Genomic DNA, 18,936 nt, shown 5'->3' with positions numbered 1-18,936 from the left:
TTGTCCTAAAACCTAAGTTTTGATACTCATGTGTAAGCAGGAGCAGTTTCCTTGAACTGAGTTAAGAAGTTGAAGGAAGAAAACCAGTAACACACATTCACATATCTGTGAAACCTAAGTTTTGATACTTGTCACCCTATATACATTTGTAAGCCTGCTTACAAGTTTGAATTGTGCTTTTGTATTTCTTCAGTCCATTTAACACGACCAGGGTTAGGGCTGAAAGAGCAAGCCGAATCTTGTCTTACCTGCCATAAGACTAGCATAATTTAAGCAACAACACACTAGATACAATATGTAATTATAGTCAGATTCACCTGTGCCTTAATGAAGGCGTAGTGATTCTGGTAAACGTTAGGTTTTGTTGGCAGCTTTCCTTTCCAGTTGTAAATGGACTTTATCTGTAAGCATTTGTCTAGTCTAAATCACAATTGCATTGCTTTTAGCCTGTATTATGCCAACAGCATACTTCTCCATGTGGTCGGTAGACTAGATTGGGAGATCTTGGATCAGCTTATGGAGCTGAAAACTACTTTAATTTGATCATTTAATAGGATTTTTGATGTTCGGGGAAAAACTGACAGGTAATAAAAAGTTAAGCGCTGTGTCAACAATTCATTCAAAAAATAGAAGTGCTAAAAAAAATATGTATTGAAGTCACCTTTAAAACAGGAAGTGAATGCCCTAGATTTCTTTATACACAGCAACCTAGATGCACAGCCGTCTATAGAGCACAGCTTGCAAATTATATGGGTCAAATGCAATGGCTATTGTACTACCTAATCTACTCAAAGGATTGATGTGGATAGATATGTGTGTCTAGACTTTTTAATGATCTAAAAAAAAGAAACCAGAAACACAGGTTCAACTCTGTGGCTGCTAGCTGACATTGCTCAAGAGTCTTTGGGTGAGACGTTCCCAGCTTGATCTCTCTGTGGAGACATGGGAATAGTGAAAGGCAGAGAGGTTTGTTTTATCATACTTTACACCTCAACTGTTTTATTCTTGTTAAGACATGTTTTCTGCTATGACACTGAATGCGTTTGTGCTTTGCCCAGTCTGATGCCCCTGTGCCGCAGTGTTTGTTCCTGTGTGAGAAGTTGACATTTCATAATAAAGTTTCCCCTCCCACATTGTCATCACGTCTCTGCTGCTCAGCAGTATCAGCCCTCTTGTCCATTACAGTCTTCTAATGTTTAATCTAAAATAAAAAACTTTTTTCATGAAATTCTGAGCTTATTTTAGAGCATTAGCCTCACCTGAGTTTCATGTTGTAGTAAAAAACCACAACAAGGTGAATTGAAACCTTTTTAAAGGTTTTTCTAAATATCTTAACTTTCACGTGATAGGGCACTGATTTTGCATATAGTACTGATGACTAATTTCCAAAAGTACAGCATGATATTTGTTAATGACAGACATGAAACATTCTTGAGACGGGAATGAACGCACTGCTTGCTTCTATTTCTGAAGAAGTCAGTCTAAATATTTCACAGCAAATTGCGCATACCATCGAAATCCCAAAATGCATCTATGCCACCGTTACCAGCCATAATGATGATTATGCAATGCCATCTTGTCACTCTCTAGTGACTTTCAGATCCTGTTTTCGCTGAAGGAAGAAAAAGTTGGTGCTTCTAACAAATACACTGAAAGGTTTAACGACCATAATCAACAGGGTTAGATTCGTTTATTGACAAGTGTTAGAAAGAAAAACACTTTTGCTATCACAGGGCCACATCTTACACAGAAGCCTTTCATTTATGTCACAACATCCGCAAAGTAAGTCAACTATCGGATGTCTGTCTGTCAGATAACTCAGTCTCTGATGTTTGTGGCACAAACCTTCAAAGTGCTTCACCAGAACAGGAAGATATGAATTATTACCCAGTCATTATATCCCTTCTGAGCAGCAGAAATACATCAGAAAGAAATCAGTAGAATCGTGTTTACCCTATTTCTGTGGATTTAATTGGTTGAAATACATTGCATGTAGATTTTTTAATGTATTCAGAAATTCAAATTAGTTGGCTTAGAGGGGACAAACTGGAAAGCGACAGTGTTATGGGTGGGATTTCTACAGCATGTGACATTTAACATAGGTGTTTCTTTGGTTTCCTGTGAACTACTGCTTCTGTACCTTACATCAGCCCCTGCTTTTGCTTCTATTGTGTTCTCAGCCCAACATTAAGGAAGTGTCAAAGGAAGCTTAAAAACAGAAGTAAGCTAGACCCTGGAGCCAAAACAAGAGGCTGGAAATGGAAAAGCAAACTTGAGACAACCAAAACAACATCCTTTATGTTGCAATGTTGTACATACACTTCACTGAATAATTCTAAGTAGTCTTGCTTCACATCCACAAGGCTGTTGACAGTAACATGTGCAGTCTAAATCGGTTCAGCTTTTAACAGAGATGAAAAAAAGGAACAACCAAACTGGAATTGCTGCAGTTATTCAAGTTTTATTGTACAGACGTGAATAAATTAATCTAATCTGTCATCTATGACAAAACTTTTTAGACATCCGCTCAAGGTTTTCAGTTTTGGCGCTTAAAACAAACAAACAAAAAAAAGCCCACTCAGTATACTTTGATAGTTTATCAGCACGCAGGGTAAGGAGGGTAAGATATGCCGCCCACTCTTCTTTTTGGATTAAACCGTTGAAAGTTGTGACGAGCTAAGCGAGCCACATCTGAGATCTGGTTTGGGTTATGAGACACCCTCAGTGCAGACCGATCCTGAAAAATATTTTTAAAAACACCGTTTAATTTGTGACATGTACAGCACCCTCCGTAATTATGTTAACAAGAGCGAGAAACTGTATACTAGGAACAGCTGCTTATTTATTAATTATTAAATCAGTCAGCCCTGTGGCAGCTTGGACTGTATAAAAACCACACAGTTGTCCAGTTCCTCACCTCCAGTTGTTTATTCAGTGGTCCTTTTGGGTTCTTCACATTAACACTGCTCTGCAGGTCAAGGCTGCTGGGTGGTGGCAGGGTGCTCTGCCCTGTGTTGGACCACCCTGATAGACAGTGCTTGAAGGTGGAAAAAAAAGAAAGAAAAGAAAGAATGCTTTGAGATGAATTTATAGATTTGAATACAGGGGCCATAACACAAGTTGCAGAGATGGCTGATCGGCTATACAGACCTCATGGTCAAATTCACAATTGCGGGTACTTTACAGTCAGAACATCCGACCAATCAGTTTAAAAAAAATAAAATTTAAAAAAAAAAAAAAAGATGCTAAAGCCTTTCTAGAGATGGGATATGCAACACTTCTGTATCATAGTATCTGGTAAAGTGATGGCATTACTTCAGATACAATAATTTTCCTCAGAGCTATATTCATACAAAGTCATGGTACTTGTGTAATATACCTGAGATACCAAGTAGGACATCAAGCCACACAGGATGCATGAGGTCAAAATTTCCTTTCTGCGTCATAACAGGCCACAGTACTGCAAGTGTTCACTATGCTGAGCAACACGCATTCTGAGAGGTACACATTTATCAGGAGTAGTAATCTCGTGCATGCCTATCTCTTAAAGTTTGCAGCATTTAAATGTGCTGTGTCTACAGCACCATATTAAGGTGTTTATTGGTCTATATCGCCTGTACAGATACAGGTGATGCAGATTTGTCAGCTGCACCTCCATGATGTGGATCTCCTATTCTACCATATCCCAAATATGCCCTCTTGGACTGAGATCTGGTGACTGCAGAAGACATTAGAGTACAGTGAACTCACTGTCATGTTAAAGAAACCACTCGTAGATGAACATGGCCTCAGTCTCCTGTTCTTAGCTTACAGGAGTGGCACCCAGTGTGATCTTCTGCTTTTGCCTTTTCCTATCAGGTCAATGCAACCTCACCCAGAGAAATGCGGCTCATCGGCTGCTCTGTCGCTTTCAGACCATTCCCTCTTAACCCTAGAGGTGGTTGTGTGGGAAAATCCCAGGAGATCAACAGTTTCTGAAATACTCACACCCACCCGACTGGCAAAAACAACTATGCCACGCTCAAAATAAGTTAACTCACCTTTCTTCCCTATTTTGGTTCTCACTTTCAGCAGTTTCAGCATGTCGTGTTGACCATGTCTACATGCCTACATGCATTGCGTTGCTCCCATGTGACTGGTCAATTAGATATTTGTGTTAGCAAGCATATTAATGGGTGTACCTTACAAATTGGCCAGTGAGTGTGCGTTTGTGTGTATATACTGAAACATTACAGTTTATTAGCTATAAGAGCAGCAAGTAAGACAATAACCCATGCACACGGTCTAACTGTTTTTAGGAAGTGAGATGTTGCACCTTCAAATCACCAATGAATGGAAAGACACAATGGCTAGAAGGGGTTTTATTATTGTGGGACAGTGGTTCAATCAAATCAAGTGGTGATGATCTTTAGTCATTAACCTGTAACTCACCGATGGTAATCCTAAACTGTCAGAAGGGTCAAAGCTGCATCGCCGATGAGCTTTGTATATGTAAGGTGGCAGAAGCCTGGTGCGAGGGATGCTGACCCTTAGAAATACAAGAGAAAGAAGATGAGTAAGAAATCTGAAGAAATCTATTGTGAGGTGATAATTTTTTCAAACTAATCCTGATAATTTTTTAGTCAATATCACACAGCAACACTACTGATTACAGCACATTTGAACAAAATGTAAAATGAGAATACAGGCGCCGTTGCTTTTAGTTATTAGGACTTGATCCAGTGGAGGTTTCGGACGCCCTTTTCACAGGTTTCCCTTGCCTTGTTGCAGTGTATCATACTACAGATCAAAGCTACCATAGCTTGCTTTTTGTGTCGCTGCTGTTTTACTGAATTCAGAAACAGCTTCAGCTTTTAACGTGTAAAATATGGGAAGGCAGAAAAAAATAACACAAGGTCTAAGTCCCTGCTGCACACAGTAGAGCTGCTGCCTCCTGTATTCAATTGAAAGTGACAGACTAATATATTTTAGATAAAACTGATGAAGTGCTTTAATGTTCATAAGTGGTTTAACAATGCAGTTCAAGTGCAGGCCATCAGTACCTGATTAGAGCAGGTTCAGCAACAGTGTGAGGGTGGGAGGATTTAGGCTTTTTGCACAAGGGACAGCACTCCTGAGAGTGGAGGGGGACCGGGAACAGTCTGCTGTTAATCCTGTAAGAGAATGTACCTGCACAAAAGGTGAGCAAGCAGAGACAAGTGTTAGAACAGCCTTAATGAGAGGAAATAGAAAGTGGCCTGTTCAGATAAATGCTCCCTCTTACACTGATGAGTGTCCATGTTAGCTTGTGGGCCATCCTTGTCTGTTAGCAGTTGTGTCACTGGCTGGTTCCCCTGAGAGAATCTGTGAGGAAAATCTTAATGAACCACAGGAAAACACAGTATGGATATATAATAGAGATATTTAAAGAGCACCACTCACTCGGTTTGTCCACTGTGGACACACTCGTCCTTATTGAGCGATCGAAATACACAGAGATCATTGAAGAACTCGTCTGAGCGCTCCATCAAGGAGTCCTCAGTATCCAGCACTCCTAACAGGGTAAAAACAAACATCAGCTGTTATCGGTACTTCTGCTTCAAAGATAAAAAGTGGACTCAAGGCGTGGAGATGTCAGAAAGCAGCTAAACAGGACAGTTATAAGCACCTGGGTATCCCATCGGCCAACAGGAACCACAATAACAATACATGAAGGTCAGCTAAAGCCAAATACCTCCACAAGGTAAGACAGGTGCTGAGAAGCCAGCTCAATGTTAGGAAAAAGATCCAAGGCATCAATACAAACACCCTACCAATCACCAGATACCCAGCTGGAATAATAAGCTGGCCACAGAATGAGATAGACACTAATGATGTAAAGACACAAAAACACCTTACAGTGCACGGAGGTGTCTACCCGAAGTCCAGCACCCTGACGCTCTATGAGCAATGGAACGAGAGGCAAGAGCGACAGGATGAAACACGGAGCATACGTGAATATACCATGAGGATCGCCCCTTGAGATGAGCTGCTCCAAGAATACCTCAGGCAGCTGAAGACAGACGGTGATGACAAAGAGGAAGAGGAACTATCACTGGACGACCAACCTCCTGCATAGGATGTACCATTGACATAAGACAGATACAGAGGAAGTGGCTGACACCAAGAAATCCTACCAGTTGCTAGAAAAGGCCGGCTTAAAGAACAGCACAAAGGTTCAGTCCGAACCTGGGTGGCTGGCTGGGATAATGTTCAGGAATATGTGTTGTTCATATGGACAAGTGTCCAACTCCCGATGGGAAATGCTACCACAGGTAGTAGAGAACAACGGGGCTAAGAAGTCTCTGTCCAGAAGTGCAGTCAGTACCTTAAACTCTGGTAGAGGATCAGAGCCTGACGAACATGCATACCACACTCCCAGGGGGCAACGGGGAGAATTTTGATATGATAATTTATCTTTCATCATTATTAAACAATTTAAATATCAGAAAACAGGTCTATGTAAAGAAAACTTAACATGCAACATTACACTAGAACTATACTCCGCCTTAATTCAAAAGAAAAAGCTGTAATAAATGTATTGAGATGTCTGTGGATATCTCCACAATCAGACTTTTTAAATTATTTGTTAATCTTGGGCACCACAATAGAAAATGCAAAGGTTATATCTAGGTTATATCTATTTCACTACTGCAGGTTCTATGAGTCAGTACTTTCAAAAGCATATTGTGAAAATGTATTACATGTGGGATTAAAAAAAAGAAATCATGTAACTTGACTTTTCAGCATTATAGATTTCCTGTTACTAGAACGATTAAATCAAAGGTCAGAGGAAAGGTCAAAAGGTTAAATAGATCTAATAATAAGATTTGAAATATATGCAAACTAATTTAACCTAAATTAGCAAAGCGTGGCTCCCTATATTTCAGGAGCATTTTGGCTGCAGATCAGTGCGATATGTGACAGACCGATAAAGCTTACCTGCTATCCAGTCATATCCGAGTAAGGGTGGTAGGTGATGCCTCTCTGGGTCAAGGACGTCTTTGAAATCGTCCGACTGAAACGTGACCCTGCTCTGCACACCCCTCTACAAAAAGAAAGCAGGCAGTGCATTAGCAATCAGCATATTCTACTTCCACCTTTTCAGTGGACATAAAGCACACAGCTTGCTGCAGACTTGTAGTTTATAAACTAGTTGTAACGATATAAATACAAAGCTCCCAAACCAATGTAGATGTGAATTAGCTTTTTTGAAGGGGGATTGTCAGTGAAATACTAGTGAGTGCCTTTTCAGTTTGAGATGAATTATTTATTCCTACTAACTTTATAAGAGTAACACAGGCAGGGTAATGCTGATGCTCCTTTGCTTACCTGTCCTTTGCTCGGATTTACTACACAGGACTTGGTGCTGAATGGCTCTGTGTCTTGTTTCTTGCTGCCTCTAATGAGATCTGATTTAACTGTTTGTTCAGCAGTTCCTTCTCTGTGTTTGGTGAAAGATGGTGTGAAAACAGTCTTTTTGATGACTGTTCTTTTCTCACAAGTGTCTGATGAAGACAGGAAGAAAATGATTTCTAAATGATTATTTCACACATTACATGCAGACCACAGGCTCACAGTCAAATGGAAAGTACCAGCAGGATGAAAAGGCTCCACAACAAAAAAAAACAAAACAAACAGAAAAAAAAAACTGCCAATAGTGTCAATAGTGAAAAGGTGATAAAGACACAAATATTTTTTTTATTTTAGTTACATTTGAACACATATCAGTTAATTGTCATCTCTGATGAATGGTAATAAAGGTCCACTTTGTAGTTTTTCTTCCAGATACTTTCAAATTTTACACATCATTTCATCATGTATATACTAAATCCACTATTAAAAAATAAAACCAAGCACCATCCACTCTCTATAATAAAGCTCACATCTCCAGGGAAGAAATACTTATATTTAAAGTACTTTATTAATAATTACTTCAGGCCTCAGTCACACTACACCACGAAAAACCATTTGTCTTGCATTTGATTGCGAGTGTCTGAAGTGGAATGTTGAGCATCTTAATTTAATCAAACCTATCATACTATCGAGGGGCGTGAAAGAAATGTGAATATGTTGCACTGTGTGAGCGAACTGCTGCTTCACTGTGTCGAAATGTGACTAAAAAACTGAAACGCCCACTCTGCTTGCTGTAAACAGAAAAAATAAAGTTTTATCCATTTATCTGTTCAGTTCAGTTCTGCTTTATTTCAGGGTTGTTAGGGAACAGAAATATGCGGGCCTTTGCTCTAAACACTCACAGTTACGGGGCAAAGCCAAAGTTTTGGCACTGCACTCAGCTTTGAGCAATCCATCCGTAAAAGTTACGTACTCATTCTGCTAAACTTGCTCTCCTCTCATTCCAAATAAATGAACACTCCTAAAGACAACTAATGCACATATATCGGGCGCAAAATAAGACTTTTTTGTGCTATTTGCAGGCATTTGCTAAAAACTTTAGCAACTCAATTGTATGTGATTTATTACATTATATCCTCACTTGGAGAAGTAAATGATGGAGCAGACTAACTCCGACCGATCTTGGCAATTAATTTTCCATTTACAAATAAGACAGCGATTAACTGCAGACGTGATACAGGTTTACTCCCACAGTGTGGCCTATGCAGTCGCTTTGCAACCAAAGCTGGTCACTGAGAGGTTGAGGGTGCTGCACGCTTAACCTCTAGATCATAGGTGTCAAACTCTGGCCCGTGGGCCAAATTTGGCCCGCAGCCTAATTACATTTGGCCCGCGAAGCCATACCAAATTACTATTAGAGCTGGCCTACCTGTATTATACAGCTAATATATATATTGTTTAGTATTAAGCTTTGCTTGTTCCATATTCAGTTTTTCAGAAAAACTTGTTTGAGTCCATAAGAAAAGATTTATTCTTATATCTGGAGGAAGATTTTTTTTTTTCAATAAATATTAACGTTAGCCCGCGACTTTGTTCCAGTTTTGAATTTTGGCCCACTGTGTATTTGAGTTTGACACCCCTGCTGTAGATGACAATTTGGTTGGTGCAACTATTTGCAAAAAAATTCATTCCAATCACTCACCAACCACCACCTCTCGTGATCGCACAGACGTTACCGGCCTATTTTTCCTCTAGTGTGACTGAGGCCTTAGTGAAATCCGAAACAGACTATGAGAGTTTGAGAGTAAATATGTGAAGTTTGGCTCTGTAATGTCTGTTACAGCATCAGGCGCTGCAAGTTCTAACTGGGAATGAAGCAGTAAAGTGACGGTGAGGTTAGGGTCTTTTCACTCAGGAGTGAGGCAGCAATTGCACCTTCTGTTGCAAAACCAACAAACATTGCACATTACATGTCTTCAGAGACGCCCACATAACAAGGCTTTCTGACTGCGAGATGTGAAACAGCAGCCGCGGTGCACAGACCCAGTTCAGTTTCACAGACTGTAGAACAACCCACATGGCACAGTAGCAGTATCTGTATTAACACACAGACTGCTCTGGATATGATAGCAAATTACCTTTTTTATCTTGTACACAAATATTTTGTTCTTGGTAGAATACTGAAATGAACGAGCTGCGTTTGTGTTTATACATTTATAAATTTGCCCTTTTTCAATCTGGCTGTCTGTGATCGAGAGAATCAAACCCCATGTGTGGCTTCTTCGTGGTCTGCCAGTAGCGAGTCCACCTCTAGATGTTACAGCACCACAGATCTGATGCAGATAGCAACAGATTAGAGATTTATCACAGCTAATTGGGGTATTATTGCAAATAGATTGCATGTAAGTGGCAACTTGATCCTTTTCAATCAAAAACTGATTAAACAGGATCAAGACTGAGTCCATCGTATTTTCATTTTATTGTAGTCTTGACACACCACGGTCATTTTGCAGATGGCAACTGACTGGGAATGGTCTCAGACTTGGTCACTGACTTCGAAATAATATGTTACTATTTCATGAAAAATATATGTTGACTTTCATTTTGATGGCAGCAAAACATGGGCCAGGGGCAACGAAGGCCAGAAAAGTAAATGGTACTAAAAAGAAACAGCTAGAGGAGCAGGTCAAGATGATTGGATTAAAAAAAAAAAAAAAAAAAAAAAGCGTTTTAAACAGGCAGAGTTTCCCAGAATCAAAGATGGGCAGAGGTTCAGCAATCTGTACAAAACAGCATGTACAGCTTGTGGAACAGGTTCAGAATAATTTCTTCAATGTGAAATTAAAAAGATTTTGAATATCTAATCTACAGTACATAATATCATCAAAAGATTCCAAGAGTCTGAAGAAATCTCTCTACACAAAACACAAGGCTGAGAATCAATACTGGATGCCCATAGTCTTCTGACTATCAGGCAGCACTACATTTAATGATGACTCTCTCATGGAAATCACTACATGGACTTAGGTAAAGTGAAAACAGTTTCTTTTTGGAAAACATGGCTGCTATGTCCTTTGGACTAAAGAGGAAAAGGGGCATAGAGCTTGTTAATAATGCTCATGGCATGGGAATACATCAGCATCTATGAAACTGGCATCTGGAAAGGTCCCATGAGTGCTCAAATATATCCTCGTTTCCAGACTTCTTTTTCAGGGAAAGTCTTGGATATTTCAGTTCCTCCATGCTGCATGTATTTCAACAGCATGGCTGCTGGGCATTGAACTGGCAAGCGTACAGTTACTTCTAACCAAGTAAAAGCATTTGACACATCATGAAATGAAAAATTTGACGAAGAAGACCATCTGAGCAGCTAGAATCCCCCAAAAGACAAGAATGGGACAACATTCCTGTCCCACAAATCCACCACGTGGTCTCCTCGGTGTCCAGACGTGTACACAGTGGTAAATATGATCCTGTCCCAAGTTTTTTGAGACGTGTTGCTGCCATCAAATTCAAAATGGCATTATCTTCGCCTCTAAAACCGTACGTTTTCTAGTTTAAACATTTGTTCTAATGTGAATATGCGCCTACGAGATCTGCAGATCATCGCAGTCTGCCTTTATTTACGTTTTACACGTTCTTGGAGTTGGGGCTGTATATGTGAAGGAGTTTAATCTGGCTATCTGGTAAACAAAACGTCGACAGCTTTGGTTTGTTGTGATGTGAGGTCTGGATTGATCAAGAGCAACTCTGATGTGACCTTAGCTCATTGCTAATTACTTCTCTCGTGCTGCTGGCGTCAAGTAAACAAACAGTTTAATTACCGGCAAACTTCACGGAAGACTTGGCTAGGGCCGCCCTTGCAAGGCCGCGGTCTCCACCGGTCATCCCGATCGTTTCTTCAAGTGGTCTTCTCTCCTCAGCTCCATCCTCTCTCTCCCTCTTGCGGCTTTCACGGCAGCCGCACAGCCGCTCCAGTTTCTCTCCATGCTGCCTCAACTGGTCCAGTAACTGTTTATTGCGCTCTCGCAACACCTCCAGCCGATCCATGGACATTTAGTTTTAATATTAGAGAAAGCAAATAAAATGTAGCTTTAATTAAAAGTACATCAAACACACAAAGAAACTTTCGGGATCTTCTATGCTTTCAATTAGGCCGACTCCATAACAACGCGTTGACAACAGTGATTTGATTGGCTGTTAACATTTTACCCACAATTCTGAGCATTCTTAAAGTGACAGGCACACGTGTAACTATAAATTTTCACTACAAGGCCAGATGTTGAACAACAGAGGGCGCCACACTTCCATGATGGAAACACTGATGAGACTGATGGGTGACTTCCCCAGAAACAACAGGACCCACGTTTTTTAGGATATTAGCTGGCTTTTTCTCCCCCTTTTTCATCCCCCCTTTTAAAAAGAAACACTTATAAGTACATTTTTATGTTTCTGTTTTCAGTAAGTTTCTGCTACTACTTAATTTTTTCCCCCAAGAAGCACGAAGGAGTGACCAAAGTCTAAAAAATATCAAATTCTTCAGTAGCATAATTTTATATTGTCGGGCATTTTATATCACAATGCCCGACAAGTTTATCTCACAATAAAAGTATCCTGTTACCTGTACTATTTTAATAAATGTATATGTATAATATATGTACTTCAGTAGTTACTTGTTATTTTTTGTTATATTTTTACTTTTGCCTTCCTCTCCACTCAAAGCACTTTGGTCATTTTCCTCTAACCTCTGGCATCAACAAGGCATTTTCTTTCAGAGAACCGCCACTCACTGCATATTTTCTCTTTTATCAAACCATTCTCTGTAAACCCTAGAAATGGTTTTCTGGGGAAACCCCAGCAGATCAGCAGCATCTGAAATACAAGTCCAAAGTCCCTTAAATCACCCTTATTCCTTCAACAGAACTTCTGTACTGTAAAATGGTTCCAGTTAGTGATTTGCTATTAAATATGATATTTTTTGGATTAACATCACCTTCTGCATACCCATTGCCAAGATAATAGAGGAGTTTTGAAATTATGTATTTATTTTTAAAGTAGGAGAATTTTTTTTAAATGCCATAAAGGAGAACATAATCCAAAGTTCATTATAAATATTAAAATTAGCAACATCATGAACAATGTACCTTAAAAGCAGTTTGTTCCTATGATGTACTAGTTACATTCCAATACATTTTTAATGTTGATATACATAACCATATAATATTTAATCATGCCTCCATAACTTTGCAGCCTTTTGTTTTTTGTAAAAAAAAATTTAGTGTTTCTGTAAAAGTACTTGGTTGCTCTCTACTTATTGATAAGGTCAGTGATGTAAAAAATATGAACGCACAAGGTCAAACTTAGTCTTAAAGCCATTCACAAAGCATGTTTTAAAAATTTTACAAAACACGAGCCCAACAACATCCAGCTAATAAATGAAAAGAAAAAAATGTTATTTATAGCACAAGAAAAACAAAACAAGATACGATAGACTACAGAGAACAGAACAAGCCTTTAAAGGCTGAGTTGAGCCTAAACAGTACCATCGGGGTTTCAAAGAAAACAAGGACAAAATGCTCCCAAGAAACCCATATTAGGTGCAAGGAAGACCAGGCAGCTCAGAGGAAAATCCTCCACAGGCCCCTACAAGAGGTGCTAGAAAATAATAGAACCTTTGGTGAATTTACAGTTAAAACTACTTGTATTTACAGCCTTTATGTCATACACAGTTTAGGATATTTGGCATGTAGTAATGAACTTGTTTGCAAATTTCCTAAATGAAGACACAGGCTCCCTAATAACTGCAAAACCCACCCATCACTTGTCAGCAAACTATAATTATTCTACTTCAGGGTCTGACATACTTCTTGTTTTCAGTACTCGGACATCTCCAGTTGTCATTGATACAGCCAGAGAGGCATTCATTTTTAAGACCACAATTTTTAATGTTACTGTGTTATACTGACTTGTCTTTGTACTATTTTGCATGTGCATTTTACTAAAACGAATTGAGATGAACAGCAGAAACAAGAGCATTAACGTCTCTCTGAGCCCTAACTGTAAATTGCAGTAATAAATTATATGAAGGCACTTTAAGTGACTGACCTGTTGCATTTGGACTGGATTTAAGTCTATGGGTGTATCTAATATTTTTATCTAACATACAAGCAGTTATCGCCATGACTGTATTTGAACATGACCCAGCTGATGTTTTTGCCCAGCTGCTGCTATTTACTCGTAAGATTAAAAATATAGAAGAGCGCTGGTTAACATTTGCTTACAGTTGTACTTTATTTATTCTGTTTATCTGTCTCAGTGGCAGTAACTATACTTTGCCCATGAAGTTCAGGATGTGTCTTTATCCTATGATTCTCTTATACATACAAACTTTAGTCTCTATGAATATAAACTGAGAGAAACTACAGCAATGAACATGCACGCTTCAGTTTCCTGTTTTTCTCAGTTTTAAATGTGATGTCGTCATCAGAACTTTTTTTATACCTTAGAGTTCTCGTAATACACCAAGTACTACCGAATCAGCACATTCTTTTCCTGTTGCCACGCTGCCGTTAGCTGATGATATTCATATCAGATAAGAGCATGCAAAGATCAATCAATAATCAGAATTTCTTGCCAACTTCCTGTAGATCAGCACCCTCATTTTCTTCTCATTGTATGACCTTTCAAGGGCAATCTGTGCTTGTAAAAGTGTAGACAGCAGCATGTGGTCACTCTTTTTACTGGGTGGCTTGATGACATTGGTTTATTTACATTAAACTGTCCATGCGTGGTAGCACTAATGACATTGTTGCACCTATAATCATATGCCTGATCCCCTGTGGAGTGAATGGTGTGGAACTGTGTGGGCGAGCACCTGCTCAGTATTCCAGTCACGGCTCGTTTGCACTGAGAGCTGTCCAGGCCGGCCCAGTATGATTAGCTGACCACAGTAGTGTGGCGTTGCACCCCATTATCATTAAACAGTACCAGTCATGAAGTCATATACTCCTCCCTGTCTCTCTAATTACACCCCCACTGTTGGGCTCTGAGCAATTACTGCCCGCCGCCAGAACGTTTCATTGTTCATTAGGCACAGATAACGGACACATCAACAACAAAAACAAAAGAAAATGTGAAAATATTCATATTTCTGATAACGAAATCACCTAAGAAAGACATTTTCTTTTCAAAGAAACCACTGATGTGTTCAGAAGAATGGCTGTGCAATTATTAGAAAATGAGTCCCATGACCCAGAGAAACTGTTATATTTGTCGTGATGTGTTCAGAAGGACCGTTTCAAGTCTTTGTATCCTTTCCTGTTTGGCTCTGTGTAATGAAGCTCTTACTAAATACTAAATCAGCATAGTGCAATTGGCTCACATATAGAGGGAAAGAACTGTTTACCATTACAGTTGCTTAAAGCTATTTATGTATAACTTAGCTTATAATAATAAAGAAACAAATAGCATTAGTGACAATAAGTATTAATAAGAATTAACATATAGACTGTATACAAAAGCCTGGAGAGCCGCTGCTATTTTAGTTTTTGGGTTTTTGGAGTGAGAATTAACAATATTTAGATGAAAGAACAGAGTGTTGCCAACTAACAGGCAAATTTATTTAGAAAATTATTTCTATGCGTAATTTGTGATGAGATACAAGTGAAATAAAACTGGAGCATAGCTTTCTTTGACTTGCTGGGAGTACATTAAATGCACCTTAAGCTGTAGTATTTAGCAGATAATTCAATAAAAATGCTCCAAAAGGCACCAACGGCACAAATATGAGCTGGAGTTAAAGCTGCCCAGTCGGACTCACCCTACCTTCAAAAGAGCCACACCCTAATAATATATAACTTTTGTCCAACAAGATTTCTATAAAAATCAAACCTCAGTAGCTGTTACGAAGAAGAAATCTACTATAGCTATAAACATGTTGTTAATTGCTCTAAGTTGGGCATTTTAACATTTGAAAAAGGAGAGATCATTTGGAACAACTGAACATGAGTTGAAATAGACAAATTTGTTTTTATTGTCTTCACTAATTATTGTAGAAATGAAAAATCACAGCGATTTTCGCAAATTGATGATGATTCATCTCACGAATTATGACACACTGCTCTCCCCTACATAAACCTTCATAGGTTTAAAGTGTCAGTATCAATATTGGTATCATCAGTACTGTCCCTGTATTAACTTGGTATTAGAGCAATATCATGGCAGAGAGCACTGAGATTTAAACCACGCAGAGTGGAGGCTGATTGGCTCAAAGAAAGTGGGGAAGAAGATATTAGACTCGTGTAATGATATCACTAGTAATGATGTCGCTTTGCCGCACTGAGTTTGATAGCATGGGAAAATGGTAGTGAAGAAAAGAACAGACTAGCAGCCAAACACCCAGGAAAGCAGGCAAATGGATGAATACAGATCTTACTTATTTGAAATTATGCATAAGTTCAATAAGGAAGATCTGCATAATAGTAATAGAAATTTGGCACTAACGTCAAATGGCCAGTGGAGCACCTAGGGGTGTGCCCACAAGGGTGTGCACACTGGACGCTTGTCACATATTGCTTTGAAACTGATGGCATTCAAGCCTCTTGTTGCATAGATGCCTAGATGTATTTACTACCGGGTCATATGTCAATCAAAAGTATTCTTCATTGTTAATAGTGGTCACTTCATTACTTGCCTGGAAGTAGGAGTGCCAAAGACACTAATAAGAACAAATAGTTTTAATTTTGACCATCGGATAGGAGTCTATCTGATGGTCAAAATTAATTTTTATTTTCACATTCAGCACATTTTGGTGTCAGACCGATCTCCTGAAATGACAAATGCATCATATTGTATAAACAGTTTTAGTCTTAAATACAAGAAAAATGTGGTGAAAGAAGACAATTTTGTTTCCTTGTGCTACAGTGCCTGAAACAGAAGAACTAAAACACAGAACTAACAAAAAAGTGATCCAACTGATGCTGATAGCTATCAGCTCCTGAGCAGCAATTATTTTTCAGAGCCGATTATCATCCATGGTAAATGATTTCTGCACACAGAGTGTTTTGGACAGTGAAAGTCTTTCACATACAGCTCAGCTCCCTTCACGTTCGCGATGAAAAGAAAGATAACGTCACAATAAGACAAAGTAGAAGATTTAGGCTGAGCTCAGATTTATTAATATGAATGCTGTTTGAATATTTCAAATATTTTTAAGCATTTCAAGCAAAATCTTTGCATTCACATTGCATATTTGCTAGGACATGCTTTTTCTGAGTTTTAGTGTTTATACAGCACACACAGTTTTGCCTGGGAAACCAGGTATATCTACATTTGTTTTCAGTCGACCTAGGGAAACTCAACTTTCTTGTTATAAAAGCCAAACTGTGATAAGGCTTTGCAAAGAAAATCTTTTTTAAAAATCTGAGCTACAAAGCCTCTCTTGACTCCCCTGTTGCAAAGTCCCTATTGCCACAGTGGGAATATGGGGAGGCAAAGAAAATAACCCAGAGCCAAGGTACACATCCAGACTGTGTGTTCTTTGTATTTGCACATAAATGTGAGTGTTTTGTTTTTTCAGATACGTCAGCCATATGCCTATTTCAACAGCAGCGACGTTTCCTGAGAAGATTTTTTAATGTTTTCCTGGAAACATGCATCTGGACATCAACCGAGGTTGGGATTATCACATTGCACAAGAAGATTTGGTAAGTTCAGAGTGACACAGGCCTACTGATGGTGAGAGAGCAGGGTGACCAACAGGATTGGTGAGGGAAGTGGTTTTTGCTGATAAAGAAAGGCAAAGGGTCGATCTTCCCTACAGCTCCAGCGATAAGGCCAGATGCCATTAAGATAAGGAGGATTAGACCTGCCACGGTGCTGTCCTAGCTGCTAAAACCCGAGGGACAGGTGGCTAGTGGGGGGTATTTTGTCACTTCACCTTTCTGTGACCAAAGAAACTCATCCATTCACGTTAACACGTTTTATTTAGTTTAATATTATTGCAATTGACAGCAATCCAGTTATATTTCACCATCAACAGTTCTACCTGAAGCTTAAAAAACTCTCACCATCAATATTTCCATAATAATGAAATAATGAAGAGCTGAATGATTCTCACTGTTCTCTTGTGATTAACAGCTGCAGTGAAAGAGCACTAAATGTCCAACAAAAATGAACGGGTTGAAGGAAAGGTGGTGACAATATGTAAAAAAGAAAGGTCTTGCAAGACGCTACTATTTGCAGTAGTACATTAGTTAAATCTGTAATATATTGATTAGAGTTTATTAATAGGTAAGCTGTGCAGATTAGACGATTGTGCCCCTTCCAGCATGAATTACGATCACGCTGTTGAGTAGTTCAGCCTATGATAATGAATCATCTCCCTACAGTTCAGCATAAATTATACCTTTACAAATATAACAATGTTCAGTAGTGATTGACACTGTCAAAGAGCTACTGTTATGGTGAATTGGGTTGCATCATATTATTAAGTATTTTAATGATTTTATACTGATGTCAGGGGTCACTGGTGATTGTACCTGTTGTAAACGTGTCAGTAAAATAAAAAGTAGGAAACATTTAAGAAATTATTAAGCAATATCATGAATCTTTTAGTGTTGCATTTTATTTACATTTTTACTTATAGAAGTCTTTTGTTTTTATTGGGTCATTTTGTTTTATTTTATTGAGCTACTTTATTTGGGGTGTTTTGTTGTGTTTAATGTGTAGGCTACGGGTATTCACAACTTTGTGCTAAAAAGTCTTATTTTAAATGCCGTATTTGAAGTATTTGTGGTCCAACTGCAGACAGACTTCAATAAAGCTTTCATAAATGCACCATACAAAGTGTATCGTAGTGCTTTCCATATGAAAGCCTAACCTAATTCAAGCTCTTCATGCTGCTGTGACTGTTTCCCCTTTCTTGTTATTACTTTCTAATTAGTTCAGTGCAGGTTTACATCTGCTTGACAAAATAATTCAGGGAAAAACTATTTGTTCTTATTAGTGTCTTTGGCAAGCTAGACAATATTCACAAACTGAGAAGAAACCATGAAAAGCAGAAATTACCCTATGTTCCATCTATAATGGACTTTTTCAGCAGAACACAAACATAAAAAAAGACAATGCTAGTCAAAAAAATATGTTTTTAAAATCTTTTTGTATGGCAAAATCGTCTAAAGAAGTATACTTTTATACTTTCTTTTCCAAAGAAGTTATCCCCAAAGCAATTATGCTCAGCCATGCTTATGCTGCATTTGAGGAATGAATATACCAGCAGCCACTTGTATTTCAACACATTACACCTGCAAACTGTGATCTAATGAATGCTGATTTGTGAGATGAGGACAGAGAACATGAGGTTTGCTTCCCATTTGGTTCCTCAGAGTTAGTCTGCAGCGGGACCTCATTTTGAAGCTTTTATGTTAGCTCTGTGCTTAATGGCCTGTGTGCCTTCTCCGAGGCCTATTAAACACATGCAGTAAATCAACAGAGGAGGAACATACCAGTTAATCACAGCCTTTCTTTCAGGCTGAGGGAAGACAATGACTCTAACTGAATGCC

At 38.8% G+C, this 18,936-nt stretch overlaps 1 protein-coding gene across 1 annotated transcript; it reads right to left on the bottom strand.

Annotated features, from left to right (window-relative positions):
• Positions 1 to 2,578: 2,578 nt before the first annotated feature.
• Positions 2,579 to 11,430, bottom strand: miip (migration and invasion inhibitory protein). Its single transcript, XM_085354325.1, has 9 exons — positions 11,199 to 11,430; positions 7,351 to 7,526; positions 6,961 to 7,066; positions 5,422 to 5,533; positions 5,264 to 5,343; positions 5,043 to 5,169; positions 4,432 to 4,528; positions 2,918 to 3,037; positions 2,579 to 2,737 (listed from the first exon to the last, which is right to left on the bottom strand). Exons 1-9 carry the CDS (start codon positions 11,428 to 11,430, stop codon positions 2,600 to 2,602), a joined length of 1,188 nt encoding a protein of 395 aa, XP_085210451.1. The 3' UTR covers positions 2,579 to 2,599.
• Between the last annotated feature and the right edge of the window lie 7,506 nt (positions 11,431 to 18,936).

Source organism: Diplotaxodon limnothrissa, linkage group LG5 (assembly GCF_057381915.1).
Source record: "Diplotaxodon limnothrissa isolate DT_005_m linkage group LG5, D_limnothrissa_male_GT1.1, whole genome shotgun sequence".
Lineage (NCBI taxonomy): Eukaryota > Metazoa > Chordata > Actinopteri > Cichliformes > Cichlidae > Diplotaxodon > Diplotaxodon limnothrissa.
This window is presented reverse-complemented; position numbering and strand designations above follow the sequence as displayed.